The following is a 26,867-nucleotide window of genomic DNA, read 5'->3' as shown; positions in this document are numbered from 1 at the left end:
GTGGATTTTTTCCTCTTGATGAAACTGGGTTGGCAGTTTCCCTCCGTTTCCAGCCTCTGTGCTAAGCTGCGCTAAAAACATCGAAGGCTTATCTTTGTACTGGACACACAGGGATGAAACTGACGTACATCTTTCTGTCTGACTCTGGAGAGGACAGAGAACAAGAGGATTTACCAGAAATTAGAAACTGTTTCTTTAAGTACTGTTGAATAAAATCTTGTAGAAACTCCTGTGGACTGTCTGCAGCGCCCCCTGCTGTGCAACACCAGTCTGTCCGTCTGTCTGTCAATCAAGTTTTCCAAAGAGTCTGTAAATCGGAGTGAGATACTTTGTTAGAAGAAGTTGTGCCAGAAACTCCCAATATTTCGGCTTCTTGTGAGGTCACGGGTCTGTCATGGCGGTCTGGTGTCTGCTGAGTCCGAATAAACCTCAGTTTCTTTTTCTGAAGCGGACACCAAGCGGTGCGTGGACACAGCCACGTCCCTTTCAGCTGAAGAATGACTAAAGGCCCCAATATGCTTCAAACTAAGTGCTTGTCTGATCATCTAACAGCGTCTGAAACCTCCTCCGACTCCAACAGTCACGTCCGCTTCAGGTGTGTGAAGCTGTGAAAGTGAGCAGAGTTTAAAATTATCTCTCAAGCTTCTTATTTTTTCACTGCTAACAAAATCACTTGTGTCACTTTTCTAGAGTGGCCTCCTCCGTTCTGTACGAACATGGATGCTGAATGAGTGGACAGAGTTGTCTCGCCTTTGAGCCGGCAGCGGAGGTAGTAACAGGGCCCAATCAAAGTCTATATAAATGGGACGGCCGGCCAGACGGAATTATGGGCGTGATGTTTTGACAGCAGTTCACAGCGAACTCGAGGAAGAATAGCATCCATAAATTGGGAAAAGAGCGAGATTCGGGAGCTCCTTATCCTCCGGCGGGGGACGAGATCAGCCGCCATATAACAGGGATGAGCTGTTTAGAAACAGCTGGACAAATATGTTATTTGTCACTCTAGAGGCAGATGCTGCTCTGATACACGTCACGCCCCTCAAACCTCTGTTGCTTCTGTCTAAAATCACAGCGGGAGCAGCTGCAGTTGTTAAATTCTGTGTAAAAATGCAAAGGCGGCATAAAGAAGGGACTTGGTAGCGGCTCTATAGAGCGATCTCAGTGTACTGTCCCCATTTGATAAATTTGTGACGTCAAGATAACAAGGACACGCAAAAGACACAGTTGTTGGAGAGAGAGTGAGGAGGAAGTGGGATGTCATCGCGATCCAAGTATGACAGCGAGCTTTTCACCCCACTTTTAAGTGTGGACATACAGAATGAGGATAAACGCAAACTAACTAGTTCCTTTGAGGCATGCTGAGCAAACGCCCAGAAACAGCCGATTTCACATCGTGGCCAAACCGTGAAACTACAACTTCTGAGTCTGCCGTGAGGCCATTGGACACAAAAGACTTTTTCCCCTAGACTTATATTGGGAAACAGACGTCTGTAGATCACGAGGTACATATCTTTGAACACCACAACCCCACACAATGACATGTTCACTATCAAAATTTGATCCATTCAGTGCGATAACATTTCAAAAGTCTAGAAGAGCCGCAAGATTCAATTATTTTATCCAAACTTAAGTTAGCAGAGCGCTAACCCGCAAGTAGTCAACTTGGCTGATGAGAGTCTCTAGTGCACCTGCTCTATGGATCAAACCATGAGCACATCGAAATTTTCACATCGAAATTGAACCTTTTTGGCTTCATGCGCCACTGAGAAACTTTCATAGGAATAAACAGCGCCCTGCCTCTGACACTGTATCCAGTTCTCTTTATATATCCATGATACTGAGGCATCTTCATTGATTTCTTGAAGCCTAATTTAAATAAGGATGCCAAAGTGAGACCAATGTAACGTTTGACCTGGTTCGCCTTTTGCTGCAACATAATGTGACGTCACGGTAAAACGTCCCTATTTGTTTTCTCTGGTGTGTTTACGGAGAGATGATGAGATTGGTTTGGAGTGTGAAGCTAAACTTCTCTCTCAAGCAACTATCTCTGTAACTTTTCATGAAAACAACCAATGGCAACACGCTGAATGTTATCAAGGAGAGACTGAATGTATGCGTCTTTATCCCCATCTGATGGATTCATGGCATCTCGCCCGTTTCTATGACGACAGAGTGTCTTTTAGCGAGGCCGTTTAGAGCAGCTGAAAAAGCTTTGTCCTTAAACGTGTTCGACAACACTTTGTACAAACTTCTTCCTTTGAAGCATATTGAGGCCTTTAAACAGCCAACCAAGCTCTAAATCTGGATGGAAATTTTCCCGATCATTTGATGACTCCGCCCATCAATCAGCTCCCAACAGCGAACTCGGTGCGGATCAGTCGTCCATCGATCTGTCATCAACCAATCAGCCAGTGAGCTCCACAGGAAGTTCCCGGCTGCACAGCGCCTCCCACTGGCGAGCGAGGAGAGAGATCAGCCTCTCCCTGCTGTCAGCTCCCGGGACAAAGACGCACCACTGGACCTCACCCTCTGCGCCACTGCTGGCTCCACCCCCTCTGGACGGGGGTTCCTCTCCTGTGGCGGCAAAGTGGTCCATGGTGAGGTGGCAGAGCAGGTCGGGGCCGGGCAGGTCATCGAACACCAGGGTCAGAGCCTGAGGGTAAGTCTGGTACCCCAGCAGGACCCGGTCCAGGTCCCGGATCCTCCGAGCCTCACGCAGCTGATACCGCTCCCTGCAGGAGGACACAATGAGGAAGATGATGACGAGGGGGAGGATGAGTAAGACCACACTGTACATAACTATCACAAAAACTGAAAACTTCCCTCAAACACAACAATCTTTTCTTTGAGAGAAGGGCTTATTAATCATATTTAACGTGTCAACAGGGACTTTTTGATGTTATCCAAGACATGTTATGGTAAAAATAGTAAACAGACTGCACTTGTATAACGCTTTTTTAGTCATTTTGACCACTCAAAGTACTTTCACACTACATTTCACATTCACCCATTCACACACACATTCACACACTGGTATTACACACTGGTATCACTATTCATGATGCCACATGCTACTCAGTAACCATTCACACACACTTTCACTGATGGGGCAGCTGACCTCCCGATTAGAGGACGTCCTGCTCTTCCTCTGAGCCAAAGCCGTTATGTCCACAACTTCTATTTCTCAATTAAAACTATTCACAACAGGTGGGATTTCATTGACTGGAATCCAAAAACTAAGCTCTGTACGGAAGCCACGAGAGGCAAGGTGGAAAAAAAAATTAAACAAGATAAAAGTAGGTTTTCGGCAACACAACAAAAGCAGCTCCTCTTTGGAACATTTTTTTTGTGTTTTTTTTTTTAAACTTTCGTTGGTTTAACTTCTCACCTTGCTGCTGTGATGTACACGTGCACTAACGGACCCCATGACATCACAGTTAGGTGATTACAGGTGCAACAAAACACACCAAGTAAGTTTATTATTTGCTCCCTTTTAGCACTGATCCTGATCTTCACCAGCTCCTAAAGAAACACATCCCTCTTTAGCAGCAAAATGACCAACTGCTTTTACATTGTGACATTATCATTTGATATATTGTTATTGTACAAATATAGACTATACTCGCTTTAAAGATTAATCATCTCAAATCATTTTAATCTCGACCCAAAAGCCTGGTGCCAAAGTGTCTATTATCAGGGATGCTGGCTGTTCTATATCAGCTGTTTGAAGCTTAGTCAATTTTTGGACTGTAACTCAGTTGAAACTCTGAAACAGTCTCCTCATGAATGACACAGCGAGTCAGTAAACTGCACAACAACACAAACAAACACCAGCCAGCAGTTTGAGCTAATGATCTCTACACTGAGAGAGAGTGATGCAGCAGATCTGCTCCGCCTGAAGGGTAATAAAGCTGTCACTGCTGCAACATTTCTCTGAGGTGGATCTCTTTTGTTTTGGTAATAAAAAGCGGTCTGTTTTGAATCCGTTTCATATTCACCTACTGTTACAGATCCATAGTGACAAATACTACGCAGCCACTTACATCTGATCAGTGATTAACATACATTTCGTAATGGCTGTTTTCCTGTTTGGAAAAAGGACCGAGCAAATCAGAGCTGGGAGACATCGTCTGTCGGTGCTGGAACCAGAAAATGGTCACAAAAATAAGGATGATATGGACGAAGCTCCACAGATTATTGGAAGTCGTGTTACAAAGTTATACATTTTTATTGTTTGGTTTTTTTTTTTATTATTGTTAGAGATACACTTTAAGCAAATATGAAAGCAAATGGAATACATTAAGGTCATTTTTAAAAGCCTAATTTGTAATTCATTCATTTAAAAAGGGACGGTGTAAATTAATCCACATATAAACAAATGTAAATGCACCCGAGTTAGCTGGGGAGCTAATTTTCATTGGTAGTCCCTTGCCTGATGTTAAAAGGCATCCTAATGATCATGATGAATGTTTTTGTTTGTTTTGCTCTTTAGCAATAGTGTCTTTGTCATTTTTTTGTTTTGTTTTGTCTTTAATTTGATTTTGTTTTGTTTGTTTCTTTTTTTTTTAATCCGTTTTGAGGCATGTTGATGGTTTGTCATGTGTTGGTAATATAATTAATCTTTTGTGTATTTTCTTCATGTTAGAAATTTCATTTATAATTCAAGATTTACATTTCTAAATTCTTGCTGAGTCACAGAGTCTCCTGCTCACAGCGACTGATTCGATGCTCTGCTTCTTAATTTTCAATGAATATTGATTTCAGCTTGTTCTTTTTCCTGAGTGCCCCATGTTCCCTGTGTCTACACGTCACACACAATATGTCAGTCAGTCAGTCAGTCAGTGTCTCCTCTTCTTCCTCTTTCCTGCAGCAGACGAGTACAAACAGTACAAACCGTTTTTTTTTTTTTTAGCTTGCTGCCAAATTACAACTCTGCAGCGTTCAGGGGAGACGACATGTTCCACTAATTTTATAGCTTAATGTTTGTCGACTCGACCTACCGAACCTGAGGTCCGTCATAATTCTGCTCAAAAGTGACTCCCCTGGATAAAAATGGATAAAATGGAGGGTTTTGAAATGTTGTGGTACAGGAAGGCTTCCTGTGTGCTCACCTGGAGGGAGGTTCTTTGGCGAAGTCGGGCAGAGGATAGCTGACGTAGTCCTCGTCCAACAGGAACACGTCGGTGCTGGTCAGGATCAGAGTCCTGGGCTGGAGAACCGGAGACGGGCCGGAGCCAGAAACTGAAGAGGAGTGGCCTGAGAGAGCTGAGCCTTGGCTGGGCTGAGCGCTCGGGATCTGGACCTGGAGAACAGAATAACACTTTTTTAAAGAGTGTTTGAAATAATAACACAGATAAAAATACAAAGACTCGAAATACAAAATCAAGGAAAAAACAGTGAAAACATCATTAAGGAGGAGCAAAATTTTTATATAGCACATTTCAGTAGCAAGGCAAATTTAAGGTGCTATACATGAAACATCAAAAATGTCAACAACAAAAAAAAGTGCAAAAAAACTACATCATTAAAGGACATTTCAATAAAAATTTAAAAGAAAAAAATATTATAAGACAAAAAATACAATAATGAAAGTTACAGTTTAAAGTGAAAACATGACTTAACATTTGATTTAGTAAAAGGCAGCAAACAGAAAAGTTTTAAGCCCTCATTAAAAAGAGCCGAGTGTTGCAGCAGACCTACCGGTTTCTTAGAGTTTGCATACCAAAACAACTACAGGGATTTCATAAACTAGCAATAACAAATTTCTTTTTTACACTTGGGGTAATGGAAAAAGGCTGTGAACATAAACTGGTATTATTATTACACCACTTGTAAGAAAACAGTTGCCCATTTATGTGTTCAGCAGATGGGGAGAAACACAGGCGTTCATTCAGAGTTTGTTTCCACCTAAAATATTCAAGTCTGATATTCACTCTCCCTTTGGCTCTGGTTTGTTCTCCTTTAAAAAACCACACATTCGGCTCTTGGATGCTAAATGTTTCACTTTCTTCACCAGCTGCAGCTGAAAATGACGGTGTGAGATCAGTGAGAGAAACATCAAAATCAAAACAATTAAACTGCAGGCTGGAAAATGAAAACATTAAGCTGAAAAACACTACACAAGTCTGAGGGCAACGTTATTGTAATGTCATAGAAGCTGTAATTCATTGCCAATAATAAAATATCAATTATAGACAATTTTAATAGTTTATATAAATCATTTAAATTATAAATATGCTTTAAATAGTTCAGAATTTAGAGAAATGTGCTGTTCAGGTCATTAAAAATAAACCTGCCACTGCTTCTGTAAGCTCACTGTTATCGTGTTTGTTTGTGTACACAATAAGAAATGAAAAGAAAAAAAACACAGTTTGTGTTTCCAGGGCGAGTCTGTGCTATTTTCTTTAAAACAACAAGTGGCAGTGACTGTGTGAAGTCTTGTCGTGCCACTGAGGTTGGCAGGATTGGCACCATTGTTTCTGTGCAGAGAAAATTAGTCATCAGTCTTATCAGGCTTATCGGACAATGCAGAGAAGCACTGGGCGGATGGATATACGCTGTTGCTTGTGTACTCCTAGCACATTTACAAAGAGAGAAGTTCTTACCTGGAAGACCAACAGGTACAGCAGGACGTTAAATGAGCGCGAGGATGACGACGCTGCACTGGCTGGAGTCTTCCTCTCTGCCACGATGAAGGTCAGGTCTCCCATCTCCTCCTCACTGGGATAAATGAACTTCACCCTGCTGCTGTGCACCAGCTCGTAGTTCTGCATCTTACCTGCAGGGGGAGACAAAACCACGTCTGTCACCTCAGCAGATAAACACCCGGTCGGCAACAGTGGTCGTCCGAAGAATTTGGTCTAATTTTGTACAATGTAATTAGGAGAGGATTTTTAATTCAACAAATCTATATAAAAGTATATATTGAAACAGACTGGTATCAAAATAAGATGTTTCTTCATGTTTTCTTATTTATACCAGAGGGACTGAACGTGATGTTAAAATACCGTCTAAATCTATTACATTTACGGACTGATCAATTCATGTGGTATACCTTTATTGCTTTATCTTTTGTTCAGACTCTGTTTGTGCTCTCCTTAACCCGATTCAATAGAAAACCTTTTCTGGGACCATCAGCCTTGGCAGGTGAGCAAGATTTACAATTTAGATTAATTTTCAGGTGAACTATTAACATAATGAGATAAATATTAAACATGGTCCTTAGTGCCATGCTTTATGCAAAATGTTTATCTCCCAAAAATCTTGTTTTTTCTCAGACAAAACTGGAAAAATTGGGGGTTATTTTGTATAGGGCTCAAAACAGTGAACACATTTCTTCTGTAATCTTTTTCACTGTATGTCCTTCTTTTTGCAGATTTTCATGTGGTCCAGCAACAGACATTTTATGGCAAAGTGCACCGAATGGATGATCGCAACATAATCAGGTTGGATTTGATGTCAAAAGTGAAATGTGATTTTTTCCCTGCATGGTTACCAGTGTTTGTGTTGGTGAACTGGGAGTAGAAGTCCTGATCTGACGGCTCTGGAGGAGGAAGCTGCTGCTGCAGACTCAGAGCAGACATCAGCTCCTGAAGGAAGACACCCGTCCCATAACTGTCCCTGCTAAGACAGCACACGATCTGATCGGCCGAGCGACCTGCAAACACAGAGAGAGGATCTGTGAAAGATGGCAAAAGGATAACACAGAGTAATATCACAAGTTGGATGATATTACACTGGAAACAAGGTGTGTGTGCATCCACTGACCTACGACTCTGAAGTACTGGTCGAACAGTCCCACGTTGACAGACAGCAGATCAGACAGCCTGATGGACAGACAGCAGCACAGACAGATGTCCGGATCTCCAGACTCCGTTATTTCCAACACTGACGGACAGACAGATATGGAAAGACAGAAGGAAATACAGAGAGAAAAGATATTTATGAAAGGAGGCTGTAGTGTTCATTACACACCAGCTAACAAATTGTTGAAAGGATAAAAGGAAACCGCTCGCTCGTAAATGTTTGTTTGTTTGTTTATTTATTCATCCTACCTGAGTGATGACCGAGCGTAAAGGCGGAGTCTTCCAACAGGAAGTAGATTGTATCAGTGGAGAGCAGCAGACAGCAGGTGAGCTCAGACTCTGGAGACTTGTAGAGAACCACAGACAGCCACAACACCTGTCTCACCTCCTCCGCCTCAGACTGACACAAAAAAGAAACAATTTTGAAAGCAAAAAAAATCCAACTTTTTATTTCCTGTTGGGATTTTTTCTGACCCCTACTGAACAGAAACTTTGAGTTTTATAGACTCACTTTTTACATCGTCACTTTGACCTCAGGAATTTTGAGGTTGAAACTTCTAATATTTATTATATAAATTGATAATGAAAATATTTGTCAGTTGTAGCTCTTCAAAAATTTCGATCTTAAACAGCAACAGTTCACTTTGGAAAACATTTGTCAGGAGGGTGATTTTGCTCTATAGCAGAAATCTGATGGGTCTCTCTTTTAATCATCTTAACAGCTGCATCACATTATTCTATACTGAGAGACAGGTTTTGGGAGTATCTCTGTGTGTGTGTGTGTGTGTGTGTGTGTGTGTGTGTGTGTGTGTGTCTTACCACTGCTATATATTTGTGAAAGTAGGCCAGCAGCTGCTGTTCTCCGAGCCCAGCCAAGAGCTTCAGACCTGAGGAGAGACCTGGGTTGAGGTGGGGGGACGGCTGGTTCTCCTCTACCTGGAGGCGGGAGGAGTCCCAGCTAAGGACGAGGAGGAGAAAAATATTAACAAGTAACAAGTCATGATCGTTACAGAGCCGCTGTGGGGGAAAAAAAAGATGACACACTGCGCTCCCTGATGTTTGTTGAAGGATAAACAAAAAAATAAAGGTATGCAGTGTCTCCCTAAGGCACAATTATGAGAAAACAAATTAAATCATGTCCCTTTATTTTGCCATAATCTGATCAGAGGCACAGCCCCTGTTGGAAAAGCCTGTATAATCCTGCAGAATTAATTATTCCTGCAGTTGAACGCTGAAATATGCTGAGATGTCAGGTGAGACACGAAACCAAGACAGAAGAAGGCAAGTATCAGAAGTCTGGATGAGCCTTTCAGTGTGATAAAACTGCTGAAGACCTCTGACGGTAAACTGTGTGTACTGTACAGAAAGTAACTGCATCTACAGAATCAATTAAGCCTGAGACAGAAAGTTTTGCCTCCTCTGTGCTGTCAGGTTGTACAATCAAGGAAACAAACTAATCAGTCACACAGTGTGCCAGCTAGGAGGATTATTTGACTTTTATTTAAGTGTGGTGTTGATTGACACCACAGTAATGGAGACTGAGGAGCTACAAAAGCTGCAAAAAACAAACAAATAAGTAAAACCCCAAATCAAGTTTAGAATTTATTAGCAAGAAAAATATTTTTTTCAAATAAGTGATATTAAGAGCCTGATACTGTCCAACACCATTATTTATTTATCTTATTTGAGAGTTTTAAAACTCTGGAGATAAGTAAAACTGTACATGAGTGACAGTGTTTCTCTTTTTTGCTTATTTCTTTAGTTTATTTATTTATTTTACCTGCAGTATATTTTAACACAACATATACATTACATACAAAAATTCATATTTAAACAGAGGAGCAAGTATTTAACACAGTGGTCTCTCAAGACCATTTTTCCAAAATCTAAGATTAAAAAATTTAATTTATTAATTTATTTAGTTATTTTTATGTCTTTATTCTGTATTTTGATTGGGTTTTTTTTGTCTTGGGGCATTTACATGTGTCCTGAATATAAAACTGAAAATGCCCAGTAGCTCAGCTCGTAGGGCGGACGCCCCACGTACAGAGGCTGGGTCCTCGCTGCAGCGGTCGCGGGTTTGACTCCAGCCTCGGCCCTTTGCTGCATGTCATCCCCTCACTGTCCCCATTTTACACATAATCTGTCCTATCCATTAAAGGCCCCCAGAAAAGCCCAAAAAATGTCTTTAAAAAAAAAAAAAAAGTCAAAAAATAATCTTTAAAAAATAAAAATATAACAGCAAAAATTCCAGCACTATTTATGGGGGGTTTTTTTATATGAACATATGACTTTCACAAAACTTTCTGATAAATGGTGCTTCAGTTCTTGAAGAACTGTGATCAGACTGTGGACTGAGCGGGACATTTTACATTTAAAAAAAAGTTTGTCACTGCCTTCCAGCAGAAAAACTAAGTAAATGGAGACACTGTTTCTTTAATGACCTCAAACACACTATCTTTGAAGTTTAAATACTTATCAGCCCACACATAGCTGATACTTTAATATCTGTGACAAGATCTAATCCCCTAATGATATCGACAAAGCCAATGTCTCAGCCGGACTCTTTTGATTAAATTACAGCTTCACTGACGTCCATCGGGACTCACCGTACGTCATGTTTTGTTTAAGATAAATAAATGTCTTAAACACTCACTGATAGTGTCTAGATAAGATTAGTCCACTGTGATTACTGTATTATGAAATCATCATATTATCACAGTATTGAGAAACTGGGACACACAGTATGACTCCATTTAAAATCTAAGCATGATATTAGCATGTGGAGGTAAATACATGAATAAGAAGAATTACATGGAGAGAATGGTCTCTATGTTGGACCACAGAGAAGTGCTTCAGGAATCTAACCTGCTGTTGCTGTGTGATTTCCTCGTACTGGTACAACAGCACTGGTCTCTGGATCTGTGACGGCCTGAGAGACAACAACAAGGAGGTGTCAAACAAACTGGCAGAAGAAACCAAAGGGTTAACCTCTGGCCAAAAGGAGAACTTACAAGAACGCTTTTATAAACACCACAATATACTTTTTAAAAAGACAAAATAGTCACTGCTTTTTTAACGTAGCTTTGTGCATGTGTTTTTACTGATCTGTGGAACTGTTTGCATGTGTGTCTCAGGGGTGTAAATGCTTTTTTTGTCATGTTGTTTGAACCCTAATCGAAAGCTTTTTCTGTCACTACATGATAGACAAGTTTTTATAATCTTAAATGTCACACTAAACAAAACTATACTCCTTAAGTACGGCCTGAGAAAGATGATTTCTTGAGAGTATGAGCAGGTAGTTGGCTCACCTTGTGTGTGTTGCCCCTGCTGTGGACACGGCCTGCACGGCAGAGGCAGAGCCACCATCTTCAGCCCCTCCAGAGAGGCTCTCCGCTGGCTCAGCTCCCCCAGGAAGGAGCTCCTGTTCTGGGCCAGAGGGAAGAGCAGCAGCAGCCTCTGACCACCCAGCAGCAGCTCCACAGTGTGACTCCTCCTGGACACAACATGATGGTTAAAATACATTAATAGCTGTGGACAATATCTCTTAAATCTGATTAAAATCATTCTGATAAGAACATCCAATTTAACAGCTGATATGAAAACTAAATTAAGTGATCTGATAAGATGTGTGCTTAGATGCCCCACAGCATTTAATCAGAACATGACTTTTATTGGCTTGTGCAAAGCGGCTGTGAAGCACCTAATCTGCTGCAAATATAGCAAAAGAACCTTTTTGAGAAAATTCAATCAATTCAATATAGAAAGTACAGAAGGATCTGTGGTGGTCCCACGTGTTAATACAATTAAGTTGTAAGTATTTTCAGGTTATTTTCTGTAGTTACAAATTGCAGCTGTCCCCTAAACAGCTCACATGCAGACTTATAGTAGATGTTATGATTTACCAATGTTCCCTAAATGTTTCATATGCAGGTTTCTGTAACTGGTAGCCACAGACGATTGTTATGTCCAGGGACTTCACATTGCAGCCTGGAAAAGCAGCATTACATCAGGCGACTTTTTCAAAATCAGACAGCACTCACATAAGAGTGTAGAACTAGTAGACGACTAAATATTTTTAATTTTATGAACGCTCGTCTGTCAAAATCAGCAGAGGGACGCAGGCAGAAACAGCTGTTGAAGTAAGTCGTGTGTGGCGCAGTACGACTCCTTATCTTACCACCACGTGTGGCAAACACGTGCAGAAAGTTTGTATTTGTACAACAGAGAAATAATCAGATTATGCATAAACATTGTTATGAGGTATTAATATTTTTTCTTCTGAATGGATTATCACAGGTTTACACTGAAAGCAATGAATACAATTCCTTCTGATCGGGAAAGATTAGATCTGACTGAGGTGTTTACATGATGCACTTTTATTCTGTTTGGGCTATTATTTTGATTATTGAGGCTGATTACTTTGTAAAACCTCAGGAAACTATATTTATTTATTCATTTAAATTTTCTGTTGACTTTATAAAAAAGTTGCTGGGAACTTGCCGTTTATGATGTTGAGATTTTCACTTTTTTTAATATTTGCTAGAGGCATTTAAACAAAGTTTTGTGTTGGAGTTTGTTATATTCCAAATTATAAATACTGACAGAAAGATTTTCATTTTTATTCTAAATGCATATCAGTTCCAAATATTAGTTATCTGTCTTATTAACTAATTATAATCAGGATCTGTATCTGCCCTGAGAAACCAATATCGGTTGACCCTTTTATTCATCTTTGTGTGCCTCCATAATTAAGAGATTTTTACTGTGTTTCATCTCATCAACAAGTGAACCTAATCAATGCAAACAACAGTCAGATGGATGTTTATAATGCACTGATAGACTCAGAGTTATGTCAGGTTTAAACTTTCGTCTGTAATTACCTGTTTGGCAAGAAAACACTGAAACAAAAAGACATTGATTCATTTGACCGCAGCCTCCGTACCTGTGGTGGTGTTTTGGGTCGGGGCAGGAGGTGTTGCTGGTTTTGTCTCCGACCTGAGAAGCTCTCTCTCTGGGATGAAGCTCTACGGAGCCGAGGGGCACACGGACCAGCCTGCTCCAGGAGGAGGAAGAAGAAGAGGAGGAGGAGTGATGCAGGTCAGCACTCCTCCTCCTCTCTCTTTCTGCCAGCTCTCTGAAGTCCATCTTCAGCACCCAGAGGTGTCGGTGGGTGAGGAAGAGGAGGGACGGGAGGCTGGGGTCCTCTGTCTTGGAGAGGATGTCTGACAGGAGGGGGTGTGTGTCCGGGGCAGAGGAGGAGGAGGGGGTAAGAAGGAGAGCAAGATAGCCTCCCTGTGCTCCCTGACTCTCCTCCAGCTCCCAGGAGTTGATAAGCGTGCGGGGGAAGAGCTGAGGATCGCTGGGGGGCTCCGGGTTGCTCTGAGACTTCACCGCCTGAAAAAACAGGTGAGAGGGTTTTTGTTTTTCAGACATAATGAAGAAAATTCAGCCTGTTTCAAGCATCATGCATGTCATCTGTGTACTCCTAACATGTCTCTACATTATTTAAATTAGATTTTGGGGGCGATAAAAAACAATTCTAAACTGCTTTCTATTTAAGTTGTAATTATTAAAACAGAGTTTACCACTTAAGATAACTAGGCACTTCAAGCAGACAAACTTTTTCATAGTTCTAAGAGCACTTCCTCTTTATTGTGTCTGCACCACAGGAAGTGCGAGCAATCTTAGTCCTTACAACGCCAGTTTGGGGGACTTAAGCTTCACCCCCAACACAAGAGTAACCTTTAGTGATGGACGCGTACAGTGATTGGTTGAACACATAAATCGATGCAGCACCAGCTACTGCCAATTTTAAAAACATCTTAGTCATGTAAACAGACGACACAAAAAACACCTTGTATTAAAGAAAAAAGAAAACTTAAAGAAATCACATACAAGAGTACCGACAGTGAACTCCAGGCTTAACTGAGCATATACGCAACGATGGAAATAAAACTTGAGTGGCATAAGCAGCCAGCCTTCGACTATGTTGATTTGACGGGTCAAAACTGCATGTTCTTATTGGCGGTGTGAATGCAAACAGAAAAAAAGCACTTAAAGGTTTGTAGTTCTTCAGTGGGCAGTTAGTCCCCTAATCTCTTCGTTCCGAAAACGCCTTATATGGCTCATGTGTTGCTCTCTGACCTGGATCAGCACCGTAAGCTCGCTCCTGGTCTGTCGGAGCTCCTCAGCCTCAGAGAAGATGTACCAGCAGGTCGGACTGGCTTGGAGGCCAAAGGCGAGGCAGGAGTCAGGGAGCTCAGCCGAGGAGGAGAGCAGGAGCTCGGAGTACGACAGCAGGAGCTCCACCTGCAGCCTGGACAGCACCTCCTCCACAGGCGGACTCTGCTCCTGGTCTGAGAACAGGAGAACAGATCGGTCTTAATATAAAAGCACAAAGCAAAACCATTTCTGCACAACAGCTCTACCACACATTATGCAATTTACTGCATATAAAGACTGCAACATTTATTAATTCAGTATTATTATTAATTTGTTATTATTTGTTGGTGCAAAAAATGTCCACAGCACCATCTTAACATTTCCATGTCCATTTTTGCCCAAACAACATATAACACTCTAACATATTTTTCTCAGTTTATTAATATATGAAAGAAAAGCATCACGTTGTCACATGACAAGCTGGAGCTCAGCAAATTTGGGATATTGACCACAAAAAAAATTACGATTAATCACTTACTGAAGTAAAATAAAATAGCTGCAGTTTATTTTTCTGTTTATCTAAGTTTAAGATTTTTTTCCTGTTTTTTAAATTATCTTTGTTTTTTAGCTTTGACCTCAGTAAGTCATAGTCATAAAATTTACATTTACTGGCCCACAAGTTACATGTTTGTCCTGCTGTTGGTGTTCATGATTTGTAATCATTTATGATTTGACTGATAATTAGCAGTGATGAACATTTTATTTTTCCAACGTTAATACATCGGGCATAGGTAAACACAAACTTTTCTTTTAAATTCTACAGAATAGAAATCAAAAACTTGTAGTCTGAATAGATGTCTTTTAGTTTCCTGCCCCTCTCCTCGCTGCCACCTTCACTTCTACTTTTGTTATAGTGGTTTAACTTTAACAGTGCGGCAAAGTTTATTGTCTACTGTCAAATTTTGTGATTTTGAAAGAAAGAAAAAGAGAAAAAAATAAACGATTTTGGAAGTATAATTTCAACACAGAAAAAACATGTTGGCCAGCTATGCTATATTCAACAGTTCAGTGTCTCAATTGTTGTTTATACCCCACTTTTAAGGAAAGGTCACTACATTTCCTGAAACGTCTGAACACCAGTCAAGCTTCGTTTCACTTCCTGTTACTAAACAGGGTTTATGTATCTACCTCTGTTTTGAAAAACACAGAACTTTGAGAAGTCTTATCATTTTGGACAAGATGACAAAAACAGTTGCTGCAGCAATTTCTTTTAGCTGTCCATCAATGAAAAAAAACTCTTTCATGAAGCAGGATTGGCTAATAATTGGATGAAGAGCAGCAAAGTTATTAGCTAACATAATAATCCTTAAACAGAACTCATTAATTAAACCAGGATAGGTAGTAAAAAAAACAACAACATGAAAACAAATATGAAAAACTAAAGCAGAAGTCACAGCTTCTGTATTTGTTTGATTGATTACAGTATAAAAACACCTGAGGCTGACTCTTTGTTTACCTGCATCCTGATTGGTCCATGTGCAATCATCTGACAGGTACAGCAGGCCCAACACACGGTCCGTCAGCACCAGACACGCCCTCCTCTGCTCCGCCTCCTCCTTCACCTGAAGACAGTAGCACCACAGAACCCTTCTGATCTGCACCTCCTTCTCCTCCTCTTCCTCCTCCTCCTCCTCTGCACACAGCTCCTCCTGGTGGCCGCCAGGCTCCTCTGCAGGAGGAACAGCGAGTGACGTGGAGGAGGACGAGCAGACAGACTCTTCAACGGAGTCGTCAAGACCCATCTCGAAGTATCCGTCCCTGGAGCCTGGACTAGAACAATGAGCAAAAAACAGGAACCAAGAAGAATCAGCATTTTAGTTTTTACACATATTGATATTTTACGAAAATACAATAATAAATAAGTGAATTCTAGGGGATCTAAACAAAACAGCAGGGAGATCTCACAAACCAGTGGGCACTTGTGGAAACCTGCTTTTTTGGGGGGCTTTTTGCCTTAATTAGATAGGACAGACTAAGCGTGAAAAGGGGAGAGAGCGGGGACGACATGCAGCAAAGGGCAGCAGGTTGGAGTCAAATCTGCGGCTGCTGCAGCGATGATACAGCCTCTGTACTTGGGACGCCCGCTCTACCAGGTGAGCCAGTGGGCGCCCCAAGGAAGAAACAGGCTTTTAAGGGATCTCAGAGACCAATCTGTCATTAAACCTCTGCTCTCTCTCACAAAGCCACAAGACAAGTTTTACAAAGCATTTACATACAAGACTTCCCATTAATCCGACAAGCTCTCGCATTTTCCAACATATTTACCTTCAAACTCAAAAACCTCAGGAAATCCCAGAAACCAGTGAGAACTTTAAGATATCTGAAGAACGACTGAGAAACCTAGAAACGTTTGATATGCACTAAAACCAAAGGGATTTTTCTGGAATATCAGAGACCAGTGAGAGACGGCTGCTGGTTGAGTTACCTGGGACTTCCAACATCGGTGCTCTCCACTTGGGACTGAACCTCTTTGGACTCGGACCTCCTCTCTTCCTCCCTCTCCTCCTCCTTCTCTTCCTCCTCTTTCTTCCCTTTCTGTGCCTTCAGGATGGAGCTGAGATGCTGGGAGAGCTGGGAAATGAAGTCTTTGTTGGATTCGGAGAGGGAGAGCAGGTGAGAAGGAAGCAGAGGACACCAGGCTGTGCTGCAGGAGACGCAGGTAGTTTCAACAGGTCTGGAGGAGGAAGAGGAGCAGACACAACTGGAGGAGACAGAGACAGGGATGGAGAATTTTTAAATTTCTCATGTTGTTGTGAACACAGAAGAAACAGCTGTTTGATTATAGCTTCATCACATGACATTCATTCGTTTCAGTTGTCCTTTACCATCATAAACTCAACTGCTGTTATTCACCTGCTTGTACATTCAACCTTTAAAAAAATGTGGTTACTAATTCTTTTGTTTTATTTTTGTAGGTCAATAAAGCTCAATTTAAAAGATACAGAAAAAAAGAGATTTGGGTGCAGGAGCTGCTACACCTCCAAGATCCATATCCACGAAAGGATTGTGCTGTTTTTGCAGCCGCTAAACCTGTGCAAATGAGAGAAAAAGATGCAATCCACAAAGCAAGTGCAAAGGGTGAAATGCATGCAAACTTCACTGCAAAGCAGAGTCTTGGGTACACCTGTGCCATTTTGCATGTATGTATATTCAGGATTATTCAAAAATTCAGCACAAAATTGCCCTCTTCCTATGCATATAAACCTTGTTACAAATACCATCTAATTTCACAAAGACCAGCACTAATTGCCATTGAAACCTGTGTATTAAACAGGTACAGTTTCTCTCTGTTCAAAGCCAGTGAGCTGTGAATGATATTTAATTGATATTGTGTAATATTATGGGCAGGGTTGACATTAACACTCGCCCACCTGCCAAATGTGGATATATTTAATGGAGCAGAGAGACCAGCAGAGAAGGGACGATTCTGATAACAAGAGCTGTGAAGACATTTAATCCACATCACTCCTTCATTCTCACATCCACAAATAAACAAATAAAACATTAGGTCGAGTTGTTTTTCAGAGTTTATGGATTTGAATTGATTAGACAAAAATATTTTTTTCTTTGTTTCTGGTGGAGAGATTTTTTTCCATATTAATAAATATTCAGTCAAGTTTTTATCTTTTTATTAACCTTCTAAACACCTGCAACACTTTTATTATATGCAATAAGAAGCTGCTCTTTTATGTTTTAGCTAAATATATGATAATGACCTGTACTATTACACATTCTCTGTAGTCTTGAACTGGTTGTGTACAGTGAAGCCAAAAAGTTGGGTTTCACTGATTCACAGCAATAAAAAAATCCTTTAAAGCAGAAGCACAGAGAAATGTATTTAGAGTCGTTAATTTAAATTGTGGTAAATTATGTTATTTGATACTGACCAGACAGTATTTGTAGTCGTTGTGGCAGTTCTAGTACTGTTTATCGGAGATCCAGGGTGTACGTGTTCAGGACAGACTGACAGCAGGTTGTTGTTCCTGCAGAAAAACAAATAAAGTGACATTAGAGCACAACTGAGACAAACACAGAAATCTAAACAAAAATTCATATTTTCACATTTTTTATCCACACATTTTGGTCAACTGATAAACTGTGTTAACCTAAGTATCACATAATTCATCCATTGCATGCAGTCTTTTACAGATCTATGAACAGTCAAACTGCCTCTCTGTCGTTGTAACTGATAGTCTATTGGTTGTCATGGTAACAGTTGCCTCCCCTCCCTGGTGCTGCAGGTGTGTGCTCACCTGGGCGGGGGGAGCAGACGGGAGGTGTGTATCAGTGTTAAAGCTTGCGGGGGGAAGTGCAGCATCCACAGGAGGGAGGACACTGGGGGGGACTGCGGCTTCTTCTCTGCTCGTCACATCTGAAAAATCAAACGGACCAGTGAATCTGGATTGATTCTGCTATAATAACTATAATTATTTAATAATTAATAATTATTTTGGGCCTCAACATCTTTAAATATGACCATTTCTGTGCAGAATAATATTCATGAGTAAAACTCAGCAAAATAATTTTTTCAAAACAGACTGCAATGATTTGATGGCCGCAGCTTCTTAAGTATAAATATTTATACTCTCCTTTGTTAATAAATATTTTAAAGTTTCTGATGGTCGGGCAATTCAAAACATTTTATGTCAAAAATTTGGCCTCTATTGAATTTTAATCTGTAATGTATCAATATTTGAGAGATGAGTCTTAAGTCGCAAGTTTACGTGACGGCCTCAATGTGGCAATAATAAAATACTATTATCGGAGTGCTGTCCTGTTGTGATTGCTCATAAATGATCAAATTAAGGTGTTGTTTTTTTGGATTAATGAATTCAATGCACTTTAAGACGTCTTACGGAGCCCTGTCAAAACGTCACAACTACCTGGGTGCATTAAATAAGTGAAAACTAAATGTGCAAGCCTTTTTTCTTGCCTTTCAGCATTCAGAGTTTGAATCAGATACAAATTTCAAATATCATGAAAACAAACATACATAGACGGGCAACAAGAAATAAAGACACACACTGGGCTCATACAGTTTAGATTCAGACTGTAACTCAGTTTTGCATCCTGAGCTGAGCCAGAACAAATATTAGTGTCACAGACAGAAGTTAGTGAGGATCAGCTGGGTGTCAAACAACCTGCAGCCAAACATCAGCGAGTATTATTTTCTGGTTAGTTATTCTCCTGTCGAGCTCCACCAGCTGTTTGTAAATTGTGTAAGGACTTGATCTTTGAAATTTCTGTACTGATACTGGTTATTAATTATTAACCAACATACTCAATACACACTCTAATCAGGATTTCTACACATCCTTAAATTGAATACTTTTTAAGACCATTTCAAAATAACTTTAAACCACATTATCTCTGCTGTTTGGGAAAATATATTTTTCTCATTCAAGCACTGCAGGTAAGTAGGATACAGTATGTAGTCCTCTGAGGACGTAGGTTTCATGGAGGAATATGGTAATAGGAGTGAGTTCGGTTTATACGCATTTTGCCAACAGGTAAGAGCAATTACAACGTAAAAAGACAGTATTAGATTCAAGTTTTAAGATCTGTAACATCAGAAATGTAGAATTTCACACAGAAGATCTTGATGGATAAATGAAATGAGTTAATGTTTGTGGCAAATCAGGTCCTACCAATGCAAAATTAAGACTATTTAAAGACTTAAAGGCCTAATATTTCTAGAACCGAATTTAAGACATCTGAGGACTTTTTAAAAACCTGCAGACAGCCTGTTAATAATATTGTATTTGCAGGAGCATTGTTGGGGCTTTAGATCATTTGCCTGTCAGTCCTCAGTCAGTGAAGCAGCAGTTGGCTCGGTTGAAGTCTGATAATCAGACTAAATGTCCATTTCATTTCTCTTCACTCTCCAGGAGATCATATCAGCTTTTTTCTATTTCAAAGCTGGGTTATTCAGACTTTACCAGTCAGCAGAAGACTGATGTATCATGTTGTTTACAACTGTTAACATTTAAGTCACACTTGAAGACATTTTCTGTGACCATTTTATTTGGCTTGTTCGGGAAGAACTCTGCCTCGTCTGAAAATTAGACGACATTAGGCAGCAGCAGCAGCAGATGGTGACAAAAAGCTGCAGGCGAGTCAGATGGTTTCCAGCAAAGACACTATTTCTAGCAGCCATCAAAAACTGAGAAGTCACAGACATGTTTACATACTGCTAATATTATTATCATTTCTAGCAGCCTTTAAAAAGAAGTCGGAGAAATATTTACATCCTATTTTATGATTATTATTATTATCATTGTTGTTGTTGTTCTTGTTGTTATTATCAACTGCTAAAAGATATGTTTATTCACAGGTTAAACCTTAATTGAAACACATGAGACTAAGAGCCATGATCTAATGTTAAATATTACAGTTACACTAAAAATTAGGATTAGGAGTGTTTGTGATTCAAACTGAGAGCCAGTGAGCTCGTTGATCAGGCGACAGCCAGGCGTTCAAGTCATGTTCTGGGTTGTGCAGTCGGTGGAGAGCAACTACAGTGCCTGGCTTAGTAAAATTGCGTCCACCTTGGTCTTGATAAAACTATTGTTGACCCAGTGTGCATGAATGATATCAGAGCAAGTCAGATACAAGTTGGACACCAGTCTAACCAGCATGCACTGTGCAGTGACTGGCAGTGAGGAACTCTGTGCAGGCCTCGATCATCTTAAACGAGTGTGATGTCGCATTGTCTCTGATTTTGGCACATGAGGAAGTATGCCCTGAAATTTGAACATCTAAAGCAACAGACAAATGATCACATTTTAAAAGTTAAAAATAGAGAAAATGTTCTCTAAATCTGAGCAGGAAGTAGGAGGAAACAAAAAGCAGAGATTATCTGATTTAAAACAGGTTGCTCTCCATCAGAAGTGACAGCAGCAGGTTAGTTTTATCAGCTAAAGAGACATCTTACTGACTAAACAACAAGAAGATTGATTAATAATAAAAATATTCACTAGTTGCAGCCCCAGCAAGTGCATTCAGCTGCTGTTTTTGGGATTTGCCACTTTCCAGACAAAGAGCAAGAGAACTCGTCTGTCTGGAAATAACAACCAACGCCCCCCCTCCCCTCAGCCCTGCACAGCCTGATACATACATGATTACCTTGGCTGGGGCAGGCAGCCTGCTGGGCCGGACAGGAAGAGGAGGAAGAGGAAGAGGAGGTAACAGCAGGAGGAGCAACAGTAGAAGAGCAGCAGGAAGAAGAAGAGGGGGGAGAGGAGGAGGAGAGGTGAGGAGGTGCAGCAGCAGACAACCTGGTCTCCTCACTGATCTGACAAGAGGACAGAGAGGAGGAAGCCTTCAGAGAGGAGCAGTTACCTACATCACCAACCAGATCACATCCTAAAACCTGAAACCAGCAGCTCCATCAGCAGCAGAGAAACAGCCCATCAGGGTGTTCAAAGAAAAAAATGATTTTCAGTATTTTTGTATTAAAAAAAGAAAACCAAATCAAACAAAAGTCTAGCATCAAACTGTGAAGTTCAAGGGCTAACTCTGTATTCAGAAAGTTTAATCATGACCTTTTAACTTTGGTTTTGTAGTTTTCTTTATACGTGGAAGCCTGTAAACACAGCGCAATCAATATTCGCTTTTTTGAATCCTTTAATAATATCTGTGGTCAGTTTCCCTTTAGAAAGACCTTGTGATGTATTATGTGGTTTGTGAGATATTACTGCACAGCTCAGAATGACAACAATCGCTTCCTGTGTGGGCGTCCAGCCCTCAGCATGAAGGCGCTTCTAGTTTTCACATTCTGCTTAAAAGATAAACGAACATGCAGGTTAACATTTAGATTCAGGTTATTGTCTGTGCATGACAGCCAAACTACATATACAACAACTTGAACAGATCAAACACACTCAGAAATGATCCTTTGTTCAGCCTATTTTTGTTACAAAAGCACGAATACTGTCAGACGTCAAATAAGGCTAGGTTTATCTAAGAAAACGAAACATCACTGGTGTACGGATGTCTTTCGGGATTAATACGTCTCTCTTTGATCTCTGTTTGATGTGTCTTTGTAGCCTGGCTCCAGAGCTCTGTGTGACCACCCACGTCTCAGTTTACAGTCATCATGTTAAGTGATTCAAATTCTCCTGATGTTGTGCTTATTTGGTCCGCTCCATTTCAGTGTGCCAGTGCACTGTTTAACATGTAACAGTGAGAGCAGGGAGTACTGTTTAAATGGAGAGTAATCTGCCACCCAGCAGCAGTAACCACCAAATTGTCGGCTGACAAAACAAAGAACAATGTTGGCCTACAGAGCAAAAGCCATGGTAGCTTTCCTAGTTGACGAATAATTGAAGAAAGAAAATGAATGAAGATTCTTTAAAAAGGAAAAGAAAAGGTCCACAAAAAATATTCTACATATTTACAGAAAACTGCACAACTACACACTCAACACAACTGTGCAGGTCATGTTTGAACACACAAATTTAGCTCAAGAACTTCACATATGAGTTATTATATTGGTGCGGTCTTTTATCAAGTTTCCACTAAGATTACAACCTCACACACACATAGTTTTGCCTGTTTTTATACTTTTTTTGATTTACTGGCTGTATTTGTATGACATTGTAACTCTGCTGCTGATGTGCACATTAATAGACACACGATCTAATCTTAGGGATCTCTGTTTGGTCTACAATCAGGTTATAATTATAAGACCTCTACAAAGGGGTTAATTAATTATGAAGCTATGATTACAGAGTACGACAACGAAAGTAACATCCAGCAGTATTTGTGAGTTCAAGATGGACTCAAGAATTAAAAGGTCAAATCAGTTCACAACAAGAGTTAATTTCCTCTGATAGAAATATAATCTTCAGTGCTGTCAGGAAAAGTAAACAGTCTTTGTTAAAACTCTGCTGCCTGACAGTCCTAAAAGAGATTCAAAAATTACTTATTTACACCAGATATATTAATGAAAAAATGATTATTTAAACTCTCAACACTTCTGAACAAATTATTTAAACTTTGAAGTGCAAACTGCATGTCAATATCACTGATACACATACATAAATTCAACCATACAAACTGATCTAATATAACCTCCTGCTGTGTGATTCAGAGCGGCAGGTCGTACCTTCTTGTCGCTGCTGCTCATCCTGTCTTTGACTTCTTTGGCTTTCTGAATGGCTTTCAACACTTCCACTGTGTCCAGCTCCTTCTCTGTCGTCACATTACCGTCCAAACAAACCTGAAGACGCAGAGACAGAAGGGAAAAAATGTGTCAAAACAGTTTTTACAAAGACTTGAATCAAGAGTATAAATGTATATATCTGGTTCAACTTCATATCTGTTAAGAATAAATCAAAATTTTCCCAGATCATTAACCTAGTGAGTACAATAACTGGTAAAACCCAAACTCCACTGTCAGTGCTTCATACCCAAGCAGCTGAAAGGAAAGCTATTCACATAATAAAAGATCTCACTCATCCTCTGCACAAATCTTTCCAGCTACTATCATCAGAGTGATAGTAAAGTGGTACAAATCTTGTCCTAACGTTTTAACAGGAAAGCCGTCAACAGCTTTAGTTCCCCATCCATCGTCCACAGCAGTGCACTGCTTAGGTTTGGTGTCGGTGCTCCGCCGTGCTTCAAACTTGGGGCATGCCAACTGACATTTACTGTTTGTAATACACCGAGTATGGATAAGTACCTCAAACCTCCCTTTAAATAATCCAAACTGCCCCTTTAACAGTGTGGTGGTTTTGGTTGTGTACCTCTGATGCACGGTCTCCAAACTGGGCCAGGACTTTGGTTCTGTAGTCTGGGATGATGCACATGGGGTTACTGGACAGGTTGAGTTTCTCCAGACAGGGCAGAGAGCCGATGTTCCTGATCTCCTCCAACTGCAAACAAACACAAAATTCACGAACAACCAAAATCAGATTTCAGTGACTCCCTTTTTAAGTTGTTGATTTTTAACATGAGCTATATTTGTATGTTTTTCCACACAGTGTGTAGCAGAGTTTCGACAATACAGAGCTGACAAAAGGGAGAAAGAGGGAAAGATGAGGGATGGCCAAGGACCTTTTTTGTAATTAGTATGGATGATCAGTTTCATCTACTTTTTGGTCATTTAAATAATTGAAATATTGATCAATTTCCTTTTTTTCTGGTACTAGAATATTTAATACCCTTAATACCCTATCATTTCAATTTATTTTCATGCAAAAACTACGCACTAAACTTATCTCCTAAAGTATAAGAAAGATTTCCTCTATGTGTCCGTGTCACTTTGACCATCAGGACGTCAGCGGTGTGATTACCTGAGCCAGCTGGTTGTGGCTGAGGTCCAGGTTGACCAGTGAATAAAGCTTGGTGAGGCCAGTCAGTTGGTCCAGCTGGTTTCCAGCCAGGCTTAAGGTTTTGATGTTACCCAGACGAGTGTGAGCAGCTTCCAGGACCCGCAGGCTGTTATAGGACAGATCCACGTGGACCAAATTGTACAAGTGCTGCAACCACAAGACAGTTACTTCAGTAATACTGTAAAAGATAAACTACACATCTGCAGAGGCGTCTAACTGTTGCCTTTTGCAGCAGCTGAGCAAAAGTTTGATCCTAAGTTTGAGTGCCAAGTCAACACTAACTGCTCCATTGCAACTGGTGAGTTTCACATTAATCTCAAAGGTTTGATGTGTGTTCATGTCCGTCATGATGCTGTCATGTACCTGAAGGTTTTCCACTGTTGTCAGCTGGTTGTGGCTCAGATCCAGAAACTCCACTTTAGGAATCAGTTTCTACAACAGAGAAAAAGCACACAGAAACTGATACATAATATCTAAACTTTCATTTCCTCACACAGCCAGCTTTTAAAAAATGTTTTTATCCCTGTTTAGACACAGAGTCATCAAGAGCCTGACTAAGCCAGAACATTTTTTACCAAGATTTTTTTTAATCAGGGTTCCCACACATTTTCATGAACAAAATTTCACAACTTTTCCATGACTTTTTAAGGACCCTTGATTATAATTTTTTCCTCTCCCACTTGCCTAGCATTTTTCAAACCTACCAGATTCAAAATCTATTTAAACCTTATTTCAGGTAGCTGGCATACATGAAGAGAGAGACAGAATGCGGAAAATGGAAAAATTTGCGTTGATCTGAAGTGATCAAACTGTCACATATTAGAGCTACAAAAGAGGTACAAAAATTAAATTTTGGGTTATGTTACATAACTTGTATCCATCACAAACAAACAAATACCGCCATCTGATCTCAAGATATTTAACAATAACTGTAACACTGTTTTTTATTTAAGTGGATGTGGTATGTCAAATTTTCTATATTATTCCAATAAAAAAGTGTACAAATATAATCAATTTAGTGCATAATTGAATCAGTATGTCTATATGTATGTCTTAAAAGGCTTTTTCAAGCTTGGAAAACATTTTTTAATGCAACTTTTCCAGGACTGCTTTGACTAGAAGAAGTGACACAAATCATTCCAAGAAATCATTAAGGTACTATCACTGATGATATTGTGTGAAATAGACCAGGCTCAGTCAGTTGTTTTAACTGTGGTAAAAATAAAAAAAAACTGGCACTGACCATTAAACAACTTTACTGAATTTCACACTGAGTTTATGTTGGCGGAGCGTTTCTCACCACTGAGCTGTCAATGGCGCTGATGCTGTTGTGGCTCATGTCCAGCGTGGTCAAGTTCTTCCATACGGGGATGACAGCGGTGACGGGACAACCAGACTCCGCCCCCTCAGCCTCCCACTGAGAGAACTCACTCGCCTCCGGGACCAGGATCGACTGGAGGATGCCAGATAATCCACACATGAGTACATAACATACAACACACTGCATAAACATGTACAGTGTACTAGGATAGAGTATTATTTAACCTAAACTGTACCATCATAGTTTCCGTGGAGTGGTGGATACTCAGAGTTGCCAGACTCGACCTCAGAGACGAAAGACCTTGAATCTGCTGAGAGCTGCACTCACTGATCTGCAGGACGGAGAGACATAAGTTATTATCCATATAATTGTTGGGTTTGATGTGAATTTCTGAATAGTCAAAAGAAAATCTCCATCAGTACTGTTAGAGGAATATACTTAAGAGAAGATGACATGATTACACGAGGTTAGAGATGGAAGGGACATCCAGCACTGTTTCTTTTCTTTCCCATCACCCCACAGATCGACCTACTGAAGACTGAATGTCAATTTGTAACTTCAAACAGAGAAGTTTTTAGGGACAGTTACCTCTATCTGCAGCAGTGATTTAAAAACAGACAGGTCGAAGGGGAGGCTGCTCTCCTCGATGTTACTGGTTCCAACTGGACCTCTGGTGCCACACATCTGTCCAACAGAGACAAACCCAGTGAGAACTTTCAACATGTCCACCACAACAGCACTAAACTGTACGATGAGGATTATAAATGCAATAAAGAGGTGTGAGACCTTGAGGTATCGCAGCCTGCAGGTGAAGTCGAGGATGTGTCCCAGGTCGGTTTTGGCGTCTCCATTGCAGCAGGTTGGTTTGGCTAGACGTAGCTGCTGGGAGACGGAGTAAAGCTGCAGAGGACGGAGACAAAACACTTCGCCGGCCTGCAGCAGTTGCTCACCTACAACAAACAAACACACAAACAAACAAAGCAGTCTAATATGAGACACTGTCAAGGATTTTATTAAAAACATTAGCATGGACTGGAGTTGAGCAAGAAGAGATCAAACTGTGATTAGTCTCTTTAAAAAAATGGGTTGATGCAGCAGCTGAGAGTCACACGATTCAGCTGCAACAGATCAGATGCTATTAATAGTGCTATTTAGATATTTTGGGGTTTTACACAACCA

At 40.4% G+C, this 26,867-nt stretch overlaps 1 protein-coding gene across 1 annotated transcript in view; it reads right to left on the bottom strand.

The window, feature by feature from the left end:
* Positions 1-728: 728 nt before the first annotated feature.
* nisch (nischarin) overlaps positions 729-26,867 on the bottom strand; it is a 31,050-nt gene continuing 4,911 nt past the window's right edge. Inside the window, 25 exon segments of the mRNA XM_042509783.1 lie at positions 729-2,732; positions 5,112-5,302; positions 6,606-6,778; positions 7,496-7,657; positions 7,768-7,887; positions 8,055-8,205; positions 8,625-8,763; positions 10,674-10,737; positions 11,117-11,301; positions 12,751-13,202; positions 13,953-14,164; positions 15,487-15,800; positions 16,456-16,731; positions 17,918-17,985; positions 17,987-18,013; positions 18,284-18,402; positions 21,156-21,324; positions 23,140-23,253; positions 23,780-23,908; positions 24,329-24,514; positions 24,731-24,799; positions 25,668-25,820; positions 25,924-26,019; positions 26,277-26,372; positions 26,475-26,638. Coding sequence (XP_042365717.1) covers positions 2,405-2,732; positions 5,112-5,302; positions 6,606-6,778; positions 7,496-7,657; positions 7,768-7,887; positions 8,055-8,205; positions 8,625-8,763; positions 10,674-10,737; positions 11,117-11,301; positions 12,751-13,202; positions 13,953-14,164; positions 15,487-15,800; positions 16,456-16,731; positions 17,918-17,985; positions 17,987-18,013; positions 18,284-18,402; positions 21,156-21,324; positions 23,140-23,253; positions 23,780-23,908; positions 24,329-24,514; positions 24,731-24,799; positions 25,668-25,820; positions 25,924-26,019; positions 26,277-26,372; positions 26,475-26,638 — 4,157 coding nt within the window. The 3' untranslated portion in view covers positions 729-2,404.

Source organism: Plectropomus leopardus, chromosome 2, assembly GCF_008729295.1.
Source record: "Plectropomus leopardus isolate mb chromosome 2, YSFRI_Pleo_2.0, whole genome shotgun sequence".
NCBI lineage: Eukaryota > Metazoa > Chordata > Actinopteri > Perciformes > Serranidae > Plectropomus > Plectropomus leopardus.
This window is presented reverse-complemented; position numbering and strand designations above follow the sequence as displayed.